Source organism: Melanostigma gelatinosum, assembly GCF_949748355.1.
Source record: "Melanostigma gelatinosum genome assembly, chromosome: 20".
Classification (NCBI taxonomy): Eukaryota; Metazoa; Chordata; class Actinopteri; order Perciformes; family Zoarcidae; genus Melanostigma; species Melanostigma gelatinosum.
The window spans coordinates 16,386,043-16,399,445 of NC_136653.1; the positions used below are offsets into that span (position 1 = coordinate 16,386,043).

The 13,403-nt window shown below is 45.0% G+C and overlaps 1 protein-coding gene across 1 annotated transcript; it reads right to left on the reverse strand.

Moving 5' to 3' along the window:
* Positions 1-929: 929 nt before the first annotated feature.
* On the reverse strand, positions 930-10,223 carry LOC306794412 (uncharacterized protein). The gene is made up of 9 exons (XM_079292468.1): positions 5,037-10,223; positions 4,859-4,946; positions 4,530-4,608; positions 4,330-4,438; positions 4,056-4,187; positions 3,327-3,416; positions 2,755-2,898; positions 2,455-2,639; positions 930-2,369 (listed from the first exon to the last, which is right to left on the reverse strand). The coding sequence occupies exons 1-9, from the start codon at positions 9,864-9,866 to the stop codon at positions 2,201-2,203; spliced, it is 5,826 nt and encodes a 1,941-aa protein (XP_079148594.1). The 5' UTR covers positions 9,867-10,223; the 3' UTR covers positions 930-2,200.
* Positions 10,224-13,403: the final 3,180 nt, after the last annotated feature.

A 13,403-nucleotide genomic window follows, 5' to 3' on the forward strand; every position in this document is an offset into this window, starting at 1 on the left:
AAAAGCAACTGAACACGACACAGGCTGAGGGCAAAATGTAGAGATTGTCAGTAAATACACTGATGCTTGATTTAATAGTTTGTATCTTGGTGGTCTAAAGTGTAAATAAAACATTGACTTTTACTAAGTAACCATAGCTTAATATGAATACAATAACCTGACCTTTATAATTCGGCTAGATGGTTTCAATGTGGCAGCTGTGACATTTTTGTCTCTTTAAATTGATGCGTGAGAATAAAAGTGTGTATTTACAAATGTTGAGTGTTCTCTTTTACTTTGCGATGACCTTTTTTTCCCCAGACTCCAGTTGAATCCCAGTGGATTCTGTGTTGGGTTTAACGTAGAGTGCATTTAGGGGGAAGTCAGAGCGAGAGGATCCGAGCGTCAAGAGAAAGTCAACAGGCCAAGGTGACCGGTGCGTTAAAGATACCTTAGGAAGCTCTGCTGGGTTGTTTTCTCCTGCTGATCAGTGGGAGCTGTTTTTTCACTCTCCGCCTGAGGAAGTATCCGTGTTGTTCTTAGGTTGTTTTGTTTCTCAGAAGTTGCCATCGAGCTGGTCCGTGTTGTGACAGGAGTGTCGAGGAATGCACTAAGAGGGGAGTGTTTACATCTGCAACTACAAAGAGAAAACAGCCACACAATTTCTGCCATTTTTACACTTATCTTAAACGTGAATGTGTCTTAAAAAGCTACAAATTATATTCATTTTCATTCTGGATACACGGAGTATATTTACAGCAAAATAGTGCTCAGTAAAAAATGTTAACCGTCACCGACACACAAACAGCAATGTCCACTAGATGGCATTGGTGACCAACACAACAACAGGAGTTATGGGGTCAGCAGTAAATGTACGTAAAAGCTCAGAGCACACGTTTCTTCCAAGAAGAGAACCGAGCAAGCAGGAAAAAAAGGGTTTAAATCGTTTATTATTTAAATAAATATTTACATAACAGCTTCGTAGAAATCAAATGTATTTTTCTTACACGACACATCTTTCTAAAAGCGACTGCTTGAACAAGGAAGAAAATAAGGGATGGGTTACAATGATGCTGTAAATCTGTGTTGAGGGGTGTAGAGGTTCACCTCGACCGCTCGCGTTGATCACTGAGCAAATATTCACATTTGCAATCGTAAAGGCTGAACCTGGATGACATTTACCATCGTTACCACCGGGGCCTCACGACCGTGCTCATCCACGATAAGTGTCGTTATAGGACGCATAACTCTGCATGATAATTTGATACACATTTTAATTTGTTGTTACTAAAGGAATAGGAGGATGATACTCTACACACTAACTCAATAAAAAGGCCATGCCGCATGGCTAAGAAAACAAATCGACATCTTAAGTCTCACATAATTTTTTCATTCAGGCACAAACAAAGCAACAGACAGCCTCGGTGAACTTATAAGACAGCACTCGCACAGTAACGGCTACAATGTCCTGCTAAACGGTGAATAGTTCATGGCTCAGCTCGAAAACACAACGTTTCAGGCGAGGTGATCTAAAAAAGCATACAATTAATGCCCGAGCTACATCTCCAACCCACATCTCTTCAACCAGATTGTTGAAATGAGTCGCTCCTGGTTTGAAATGTCACAATAAAACATGACAGTGAAATCATGGAGGGGGAGGGGGGGGGGGAGACAACTTTAACCGCCCAATATAAATGGTGTAGTTGTGACCTTTATTATCGCTGCTGCTTTATTACACAACCTCAGACGAAGGCAGCGTCACTTTTAACTGTAAAGATATGATAAAAAAAAAACTCAATGTACACAGTTTACATCATGTAGTTAAAAAACATTCAAACTCTAAAATAACAGTTTTATTTAATGCAACCTTATGTTTCTCAGGGATAAAAACAAATAAACAATGAAATGCTCTTTGTTTTCTATTGCTGTCAGGTCATGCATGTAAACTCTATACTTCGAATAAAACAAATTGTTTACTTAAAAATGTATAAAGAAAAATACTCTTGTTTCAAAATACTATTCGGGGAGGGATTAAAGGGTGAATTAATAAAATGTTTCAACAACACCTTGTTGTTTTCATCCTGAGATTTAAACCAAAGGAGTAATTTACAGTTTTTATTTTGAAAATTGTTATGCAAATACAGGTTCTGCATCAGACACCGTTTGGAGATGGCGCCTCCCGTTGGTCAGTCAAATCCATGGTTACCTTTCCTGAAGACTGTCATACTGCATCAGTGTTGGGCTGGGACGGGTGCGTTCCACTCACAAAGTTATAAACCAAAAACTGAGAGGTGTCAAAATAATGCGTGGCAAAGAGTTTCCCATCAGGCGTGGGGTCGGAGAAAGCGATCTCGTCTTTGCTCAGGTATGAACCGTACACGAAGTTGTTCCTGCGCGAGAAAAACCACAATGAGGGTTTTTTAAAGGTGGTATAAACATCAGACGTTGGTGGTTTTTTTTTGAAGACACACTGACCTGAGGCACTCAAGCATGCGGGAGGCGATGCCCTGGCGTCTCATCATGTTGACCACCCAGATGCGGCTGATGCCACAGATGGCCGGCTCCGCCGTTGTGGAGCAGCACCAAGCTCGCTGACGCTCAAACATCACCTTTTCTCCCTCCGAACCCTCGGGCGTTGGCTCCTCGATCACCCTGTATCCCTGTGATCATTCACCAGGCTCAGCTTACATGAAGCTAAAATGCACTCTGGTATTCTATCATTGTTGTTTTGACATGCTGAACATGTGCCGATGACATGAGATTGCGGCCGCTTACCTCTTGTATGTGCTCTGCTATGAGGCATCCGCCCACTTTCCTGTCGTTGGAGATGAAGAGGAAGGTCTTGGTCTGAGAGGGACACTTGGTCTCCACCTGCTGGAAGCCGAGGTCGTTGTCCACCATCTCCCTGATCTCCTCCACCTGAGAAACAAACAGTTACTGTGTAGTCAAGAAATAATATGCCGGTGTTTGTGGCTCTAGAGCAGGGGTCTCAAACTCATTTTCACTCCGGGCCACATCAGCATCATGGTCGCCCACAAAGGGCCGGTTGTAAATGTCACTACTCGTAACATATTGTTAAATAACTCTCTGCATTCACAGTTTAAAGTAGTCTTCAATGTACTCACAATACATTTCCATGTTAAATGTACAGTCACCAGCCAAAGAGCTGCTTCTATGACTGTTTAAGTATCTCATAATTTTGACTTTCAATCTCATCATTTTGATTCGCAGGCCACATAAAATGACGTAGCGGGCCGGATTCGGCCCGCGGGCCGGGAGTTTGAGACCCCTGCTCTAAAGGATACAATAATCCATTAATGCTAAAGGTCCCCGTGAACATACTGTACCTTCTTTATAGCATATTTGGGATCATCTGGCAGCACAAGAATGATCTTGCCGTCAGGATACTCTGCCAGTATCCTCTCTTTTTTCCATCCCTGAAAAAATGATGGAAAAAAAGAGTTATGTAAGGATTGTTTTAATTGTCCTCATGATGCATTCATGTTCTTCACTTGATAAATACAGTAACTTCTTATACGCTACAGACATTGTAAATGCGCATACTTCATTATAGTAAATATTGTAACTGGTTACATCACATTGATCTACTTTTGTTTCATCAATTCGGTTGTTATCTACTAAAGTGTTGTTGTTATTATTATCGGTTACGGTATATACGAGACTTGTTTTCTAGATTTTCATAGCTACATCCTCTTGAATGCTGCTGCATTAACACCGTTTTCTTACAAGATCATTTAATGTCATAAAATTACAGAAAACTGCAAGTTAAAAGGAGAAAAGTGTATAGAACATTTATTTTAAATCACTAAAGTCAGCGAGAGTTATGTTTTATACACTCAAGATGCAGAATACTGAGGAGGCATCTGAGCACATGCCACACATATACGGTAGTTTCCTGTAATTGATTCAGATTAATATAACTCTTGGTGATTTATTTATTTATTCAAATAAACTACTGCTCGGGTATTTCTAGATGCGTCTGTGTATTTCCCTGATGAGTCAACAGTAGGCAAGACAAAACATAAGACACGTAATAAGAGGAAACCGCCTCTCACCACATATTTGACAGCGCTGATGAACTGGTTGTGGAAGAGTAAATGTTGGGATTCATCTTCGGGGTTGGCAGCAGAGTAGAGCATCCCACACACGCTGCAGGCCACTGCTCCAAAGTGCTTCTGCCCTGCATCCTACGAGACAAAGGACACACAGATCACTCCTTGTATTTATGTACATCCTGCAAATATACAACAACTACCCGGAGTAATGTGTAACTTCTGGCCTCTAGTTTACTTGCTATACCCTGTGTAATAATAACAGACGGATGCTCACAATAATGGTTTGGGTGACATCTTTGTCAGCCTCCTTTAGCTTCTTGACTTCTTTTTGCAGACAGGCATCAGAGAGAGGAGTCCTGGCATCCTGCGGCTCCGCTGCTCTGCTGTGATACAAACACACGGCACATTACCTCAGATCCCTGCTGCTACGAGGGAAAGAAAACACGTCAACTTTACTTGAGAGAAACGTCTTACTCTTGAGGTTCTTCCGGTGTCTTCTCGGCTGAATCGACCGTTTCTGTCTTATTCTCCGGAGAAGGATCAACGGCAGCGACTGTAAGAAAAGGAAAAGGAAAAAGATCCTGAAACACCAGTGCACATTTTGTAAATCTAAAAATGATCTCTTGGCTTTGTGTCGTAATAAGTAGCAACTGTGACAAGATATCGATGAAACCGTTTTCTTGATATTTAATATCTTAATATAAATATAGGATGTTTTTTCATAATCCTGAGATAACAGTGATACCATGAAATAATGCGACAACATTGAAAAAGAATCCCACCAACTGTAAATAAATGCATACCTGCAGGTTTTTCTTCACTCTTCAGTGCGTCATCTGACACTTTCGAGCCGTCTTCAGAGGGGATGGAAGAGGTGGGATCAGCTGTATCCTAAATAAAGAAAGCGAGAGGATGAGTAACATCTTTCTCCCAAAATGCAGTTAGTGACACCCAGTATGGCAAGATGTATTTTTGACTTACCTTGCATTTGCCATCTTCTGGTGATGGTGCATTTGGGGTTTTCTGGCCCGTTGAACCACAATCGGCCGTAGCAGCAGAGGGCTCAGGTGTGGTTGAACCCGCAGCCTGAGACGTCATTAGCTGGAGCTGAGCTGCACTTCCACTTCCAACAGGCTTTAACTGCGGCGAAGCAGACGCAGCGGGCTTGGACTGACCCGGAGCAGCTGACACAGCTCTTGAATGGGGCGTCGTCGAAACAGGAGACTTAATTTGAGCTTTAACCGAAGGTCCGTGGTTTGAAGAAGCCGCGGCAGCAGCAGTGGCCTTTGACTGGGGCGCTGTTGCAACGGCGGGCGGTAACTGTGGAGCGGTGGAACCGGCAGGCTTTGACTGAGCCGACGCTGCGACGGCGGGCTTTGAATGACCTGAGATCTGTCCAGCAGGCGTGGTCTGAGCTTTGACTGTCGCCTGGTGGGCGAGATGTGATGAAACCGTGGGTCTCGATTGAGCTGCGTTCGGTCGCGTCTGCTGCGCGGGCCTCGACTGAAGGCCGGGCTTTGTTGCAGCTACCGGTAATGGGTCATCATCCAGTTGAAAGTCATCAAAAGAATACTTGGGCCTGGGTCTGTACGGCTTGTACTCAACAGGCTTCTGTTTTGGCGCATTAACTCCGTTGGGCATGGGCGGGGGCACCGCCGGGAGCGTCCTCTTACCTGCTGATCTGGTCACTTTTGGGGCGGGTGCCGGAGCAGGGGTCTCTTTAGCAGTTTGAGCCTTAGTTTGCCTTGTGGATTTACGGGTTCCAGCATTCGGAGTCCCCGTTTTGGAGGCGTCCGCTTTGTCAGGTTCAGGTTTAGTGGGTTCACTTTTGGAGGTTTCCGTTTTAGTGGGCTCAGCCGTACTGGGTTCAGGCTCAGGAGGGTCAACCTTGGGGACTTCTGGCGTGGGTGTTGCAGGCTTGCTCGTTGAGGCAGGACTTGGGAGAGGTGATTTTGATGGACTTGCTGCAGGTGGAGGAGCCGTGGTCACAGGACTCCCTGAGAACGGAGAGGATGAAGACAGGGGTACTTGCCAATCCATGTTTGAAAACATCTGATTTGCTTGGTCGGATTTAAGTTTCTTTACACGTGCCCAGGACATTTTCTCTCTCTGCAGTTCAACCTGTCTTAGTCTTTGATATCTGGTGAGCTTCTTTTTCTCGTGGGCTTTCAGTGGCACAGAAATCTGTGTGACGAAGAAACGCCTTTTTGGAGGCTCTGGAGCCGCCACTGCGGGAGGCTTGGCCTCAGCTGAAACGTCCGTCGAAGGCTTGGCTGTGGATGCCGCCTCAGCAGGGGTCACCGAAGCAGAGCTCCCTTCTGGTCCAGCAAGAGTCGCAACTATGACAGGGTCTGCCTCCTGTGTGTTGACAGGTGGACTTTCCTTCTTGCTGGCTTCGCTCTTGGCTGCTGCTGCTGCCGCCGCTTTTGCCGCCGCCGCCGCCACTTGTTTCTCTTCTTCTATCCTCTTCAACAGCATGCTGTCTGTAGCAATGTCCTCTGCGATCTCCTGACACAAAGCTAAGAGGTTGAGCTGCTGTCTGTTCGCCGTTCTCTTCGAGGCAGCAGCCTTTTGCTCGGCCAGAGCTGCCAGACGGGCTTTGGTTCTGGCCTGTGTGTTCATTTCTTGTTTCTTCGGTTTCTCTGCCACCGGTCTCTTTTTATCATCTTCAGTCTTTTCAGCTGTGCTGTTTTGCTTCAAGCTGGTCCCACAAGTGTCATCTTCAGTTTCCTCATTAACTGTTTTCTCAGGCTCTTTAGGGGGGAGTGCCTCGGGTGTTTCCAGGGGTTTTTCTATTATTATAATGTCACTATCTTCACTATCATCATTCTCTTCCTCTGCTACTACGATCTCATGGCCGATCTCGATATCCTCCAGAATCTGCACTTCTTGTAGGTCCAAATTAGCCTCAGTGTTCTCCATCACCAGTGCACCGCAGCTTTCATTCGTGATTTGAGCGTGAGAGTTTGCCATATCAACGTCTGAGGTATTACTGTCCATCATGGCGGACGAGGGTTGCTGGCTTTGATCAGAATTTTCAGGAACTTCAACACCTTCCTCGGTTGAGATTTCTGTCTCAATCGTGCTCCCCTGATCCAAAACCTCGCTTGTATTCGTCACTTTGATCTCATCAGTCGTTTCACATTGCTGCACTTCTGCCTCAGGGAAGACGGCTTCTTGGGAACCATTTAAAATCATTTCATTTTCCGTGTCACCTTCCAGAGCACTGTCTGGATTCACCTGCTCGAAAAGAGAGTCCGACAAACCCGATTCGGCCGCTGCTTGAGTGACAATATCGAAGTGAATTTCAACCTCTTGGATCGGTTCTATGATCACAAACTCCTCAGATGTGCTATCTGGCATTTCGACTGTGGTGGTGGCTGTAGTCGTCGTCACCGCGACGTCTGAAACCTCCTGAAGTCCGGAGTCCTCCTGCACGTGCTCAGGAAGCTCTGTGGCACTGACGCAGTCTGGAGACGCACTGCTTCCACTTGTTTCTGGGGTATCTCCTGACTGGCCATCTGGCCTGCTGATGTCATCGCTAGAGCTGATCACTGCTACTTGTTTCACATCCTCATTCATGTCACTCTCCTCAGACTGTGCAGGGACACGACTCTCTGGCACTCGGACAGTTTGTGCTTCCAGTTCAACTTCTTCGCCGTCTGAGACGCAAACTGGTTGCTTGTCATTTTCCAGTTGTTTGTTACAACCGTTTCCTTCATTAGCAGGCGAATCTCCTTCCACCTGCTGGGTGCTCTGTATGTCCAGTAAAGACACACCGTTGTGGTTCTCCGACGCTGTAGAAATCTCTCTCTCGTCGTTACTTTCCGGACTACTAATGGGCTCATACACTATCTGGTTTTCATGAATCTCAACCTCTGACTGATGAACAGTCTTAATCTGCTCGTCTGACGCCTGAATTACAATATCGACGTCGTCTGGTTGGCCACAAACAAAAACGATCACTTCATTGCTTCCAGCTCCTTCTGCGTGTCCTTCAATATTACTGACAGCGACAACATCACCGTCAGCCTTATCAGAGGAAATGTTTGCAGCCTCTTCTTTAACCTCATCAATCACTCGTCTCCCTGTTTCCTCTTCTAAAGCAGAATCTACCCCTCCTATTGATCCACTAATTACATCCATATCCACTTGGATATCATCAGCACTCTGCATGTTTTCACCATCCTTACTGTCAGCCATAGGAAGAGGCTCGTGAGTTTGATTGGATGAGACCACGGCGGGATCATGGACGTCCTCCGCACCTTGGTTTTGCTGCTCTGCTGCTTCAGAAACCTCCTCTGGCGTTGTAGAAGTTTCCATATTTATTTGAACATCAACACGTTCAGCGTTAACCTCGTCGTTATTTTCCTTCTGCTCACAACGTATGCTCACTAGATCGGTTTGAACTTCTGCGTTGAGTTCACTGACGTCCTGGCTCTCAGGGCTTTGTGTTTCCACTGGAGGTGGTGGATTAGAACTCTCCTCTGGCGTTGCTGTTGTCTGCGCGTCCATTTCTGTTTGATTCTCAGTGGCATCCGCACATTCTGCAATAACCTTTTCCGCATTTTCTTCCCTCTCAGTATTGGCATCGATACATTCTTGAAGTACTTCAGCATCTGTAGTGAGTTTATTGACCTTCAGACTTCTCTGGTTTTGTGTTTCTACTGCAGTTGTCTGATAAGAAGTCTCCTCTGGTGTTGTCTGTAAATCCACTTCTCTTTGACTCTCAGGTGCACTGACACTTTCTGTGATATCCTTGTTTTCATTTCTCTCTGGAGTCTGAATCATTCGACCTTCTTGATCTTTCTCAGATATGTCAGCTGCAGGTTCGATGACTTCTTGGCTCCTCTGGGCCTGCGTTTCTACTGTAGGCGCCATGTTTGAAATCTCCACTGGTGTCGCTAAAACCACTTCATTTTGACTTTTCTGACTTCGTATTTCCACTGTAGGTGCCGTGTTAGATATCTCCTCTGATGCTGTTGTAGCCTGCATGTCCACTTCTATTTGGCTTTTCTCCATTTCCACCGAAGCAGCTGGATCTGAAACCTCTGATGTCGATGTAGGCTGCATTTCGATTAGACTCTCTGACACAGTCACAAAGCTCAGCTTGTTTTCTTCCTCATGACGATCAGTCAATAGAACAGGTTCAATGACTTCTGGGCTCTTCTGGGCCTGCGTTTCTACTGTAGGCGCCATGTTAGAAACATCCACTGATTCTGCTGCAGTCTCCACATTTACTTGATTTTGACTTCGTATTTCCACTGTAGGCGCTGTGTTAGACATCTCCTCTGATGCAGTTGTAGCCTGCATGTCCACTTCTACTTGGCTTTTCTCCATTTCAACTGGATTTGAAACCTCTGATGTCGACGTAGGCGGCATTTCCATTTCGATTCGACTCTCTGACACAGTCACAAAGCTCAGCTTGTTTTCCTCCTCATGATGATCAGTCAATATAGCAGGATCAATGACTTCTGGGCTCTTCTGGGCCTGCGTTTCTACTGTAGGCGCCATGTTAGAAATATCCACTGATTCTGCTGCAGTCTCCACATTTACTTCATTTTGACTTTTCTGAATTAGCATTTCCACTGTAGGCGCTGTGTTAGACATCTCCTCTGATGCTGTTGTAGCCTGCATGTCCACTTCTACTTGGCTTTTCTCCATTTCAACTGGATTTGAAAGCTCTGATGTCGATGTAGTCTGAGTTTCCATTTCGATTTGACTCTCTGGTACAGTCACAGATTCAAAGCTCAACTTGTTTTCTTTTTCCATATTTTCATCCTCATCATCCTCATGATGTTCAGCAGACATGTGTGTGGTAGATTCCCTGTTCTCCTGACTTTTTACTTCCACTGTAGATGCAACGTTAGTCTCCTCTGATGTCCTTGTAGTCGCTTCTATTTGACTCTCAGTAGCAGCAACACATTCTGCATCGACCCTGCCTTCATCTTTGCCGTTCTGACAATTCGCAACTGGGTGTTTCTGTGCTTCATCGGACACGTCCGTGGTGCGTTCACTGTCTCCTGGTCTCTCCTGGCTTTGTAATTCCACTGTAGATGCAGGATTAGAAATCTCTGATGTAGTCTGTCTCTCAGGTCCACTACTAGTACATTCAAAGTTCTCGTCTTCAATTTCAATTATTCTAGAATTGAACACATGATGCTCATTAACTTCTGTAGATATGTCTGTGGCGCGTTCACTGACACCCTGGTTATTCTGGCTTTGCACTTCCACTGTAGCCACACTATTAGAAATCTCCTGCTGTGGTGTTGCAGTGGCACATTCAAAGTTCATCTCCTTTTCTTCTTCTTTACTCGTCACTGCATCTTCTTTGACGTCGACGGGTTTTCCTGTCATGTGGTCTTCAACTCTGTGGTTTCCCTGGTTTTGTTTATCTTCTTCAGGTGCCGAGTCAGACCTCTCCTCCGGTGTTATTTTAGTCCGCGTGTCCACATCAGTCGGACCCTCTGAGACACAATCGGAGAGCACCTCGCTTTGATTTAGCTCTGGAACTAACTCACTATCTGGTGTCAGTACTTCAGTACGGCTGTCAGTTGTTTTGTCCGGCACCTCTTGGCTCAGTTGTAGCTCAGCAAAAGACCCAGGACCAGCAACAGTCGGAGTCAACAGGAACTCCACGCCTCTCCTTTCACTTTCTTCCAGCTTTTCTTCAGACCGTCGGACTAGTTTGTTCACACCATCACACGAGTTGATAATTGTACCTGGTACTTCATGGCTCACTTGATCCTCCGATTTCGATTCCTCTTTGAAGGTAACTTGAATTTTGACACTGAGGTCCGTTTGAGTGTCTGTTGTTAGCTTTTCCTCAGTCTGACTTTCTGGATTACTGCCTCCTACCAGGATCTCTTCTGCTGCAGAGTTTGTTTTGTTTGACAACGTTGCATCTTCTGCAGCACAGCAGTCTGCAGAGACGCTGGCTGCTTCTATCACTTCCTGCTCTCCTTCCTTGCTCCTACATTTGACATCCAGCTCTATCTCCTCAGAAACAGACTCTGTAGTCTCCTTTGTTTCAGTTTCACTGCTCACATCTGTCTGACTTCTACAAACTGTCATTTCATCTATCTGCACTTCAACTTCACATCCTGGATTTGCCTCTCCAGTAGTAGAATATAGTGTTTCCACTAATGTTGCAGGCGATTCCTGATCTACATCCTTTTGGCTTTGGGTGACAAAGTCCGTCTTTTCATTATCCCCCGCCTTAGACGTGATGCAAGGCAAACCTGCAACTGTTTCAGTGAGAGAGTCCAATATTTCTCTACACGATGCTTCTGTGTCATTATCTATGAGATTTTGGCTGTCTGGATTTTTTAATTCCTCGTGGTTACTTTCATCAGCTGCACACTCAAATCCAGTGCTAGCTCCTATAGAGACAAACGTTTCCTCAGACTCTGCTTGTGCGGCATAAACTGACATTTCTTGTCTCTGTTGTTCAGTGTCAGAGAGTGCGGATTCTTTTTTCTCCTCCGGATTCTCCTCTCCCACACTTGAATCTGAAAATCTACCGTAATTGTGGTCCATCTGAACAGGGTCTCCAGGCGCCGATGGCGACCCTCTGCTCGCCTCCTGTGTGTCAGACGGCGAGTCTTCAACCTTGCGCTTCGCTTTGACTCGATTGGAATATTTTCTTATGCAGCGGGCCTTGTCGCCATCATCCCTCTCTCTGAAGAGGTCGGTCTTACCACCGTCACTACTCAAATCATCCTCGGACTCTGTGGAGGCTGTTCGCTTCAGGGAGGCTTTGGAGTTCGCTTTCTGTGAGGGAGCTTCTCCGCAGGAGGCACTTGTGGCTATCAGGAGCTTGGCTTTTTTGACAGGTGGGTCAGAAAAGGTTTTGCTGGAATCTTTTGGAGGGGAACTCTGTTTGGACGACTTGGCGGGCTTATTCCCCCCTTCCGCCGAAGTAGACAGTTTTATCTTAGTCCGTGGGGCTGCTGTGTTTTCTCGTGCATTTCCTGTTTTAAGGGACCGATTATTGGCAGCTGGTGCAGTTTTGGATGGCAGATCCTCCCCATCATCATCCAACTTCCTCATCTTGGGCTGAGAATCATGAGGAGACGATCCTCTCTTTGGGGCTGGCATTCTGTCAAATATGTGACAAAAATATAAGAAGTGTGAAATCAAGACAACAGAGGAGATGCATCATACCCCAAAAATGTCGAATTAATAAGCCAGGATAAACATTTATCTTCCAGGCACTCTGCACTTTTCCTTTTAAATTGAGGTGACTACAGAATATATGCCTTCAAACGACATGACAAAAATGATCTGTGTCCAAATTCAACACTAGTATTATATCAGTTTGAACTATAATCCCTTTCTTAATAGTTATCTGGGTTTCCCAACAAAGCAGAAGGCTAACATAAACAGTGATAAATCGTAGTTCAACCAGGCGGCTAGCGAGTCACACAATGTACGATCTACATGTACTCACGTATTCGCCATCTACATTCAGTATATTACCGATAGTGTGACAGTCGGACAGAGATTCTTGTCGCCAGGAGTTGTGCAGACAGTCAGGAATGGACAGTTAGCTAGCTAGCGGCGGCTAGTGTCGCTAGCTGGAAGTCCACAGTGATGGGAGCTAACGCTAGCAGCCAACTCGCAACAAATGAGCGAAACGAGACTCGCTGATCGAGTGAGTAGAAGCAGGAGGCGGGCAGACAGAGTAGAGCCCTTACTGTACTAACGTCTGCGAAAAGACAAAGCCAAGACATCCGTGAATTAAACTCACTTTGATGTTTTCTTTTTCAACAACAGCTGTGTTTTTTTTTTCTTGAGAATAAAAATTAACTGTACTTCCGGGGGGAAACGGCGGATGTGACGTGTTGCCCTCCAGGCGCCGCTCAAGACCAGCACGACCGAGATGGAAAGTTTTGGAAATTAGGGTTCTACTTTATTAATTTTCAGAGACAAAGATGTAGATGTGCCACATTTAAACAAAGTAATGATTCTCTGCTGTACTTTTTACTGCACTACATTGAGCCATTTTACAGCTTTAATGACTGCAGATTCAGATTACTAATATAAAGTATAAATCAGCTAATCGATTAAGATGTATTATTGTAGGTTAAGTTATCCAAACCTATATAGCAAAAGTATATAGCTTCATTAAAATGAGCTCCATCGTTACCACCTGCAACATTAAAACACATTTGTGCATTAATAATTATAATCCAGTGATATGATGAAATCGGCCATGATGAGTACTTTTACTTTTGGTACTTTAAATATATTTTGATATTAAAAGCTTTGTACTTAACAGTTTCAATGCAGGACTTTCACGGAGTATTAATACACTAGTATTTCTAAATACTTTCACCACTGTAT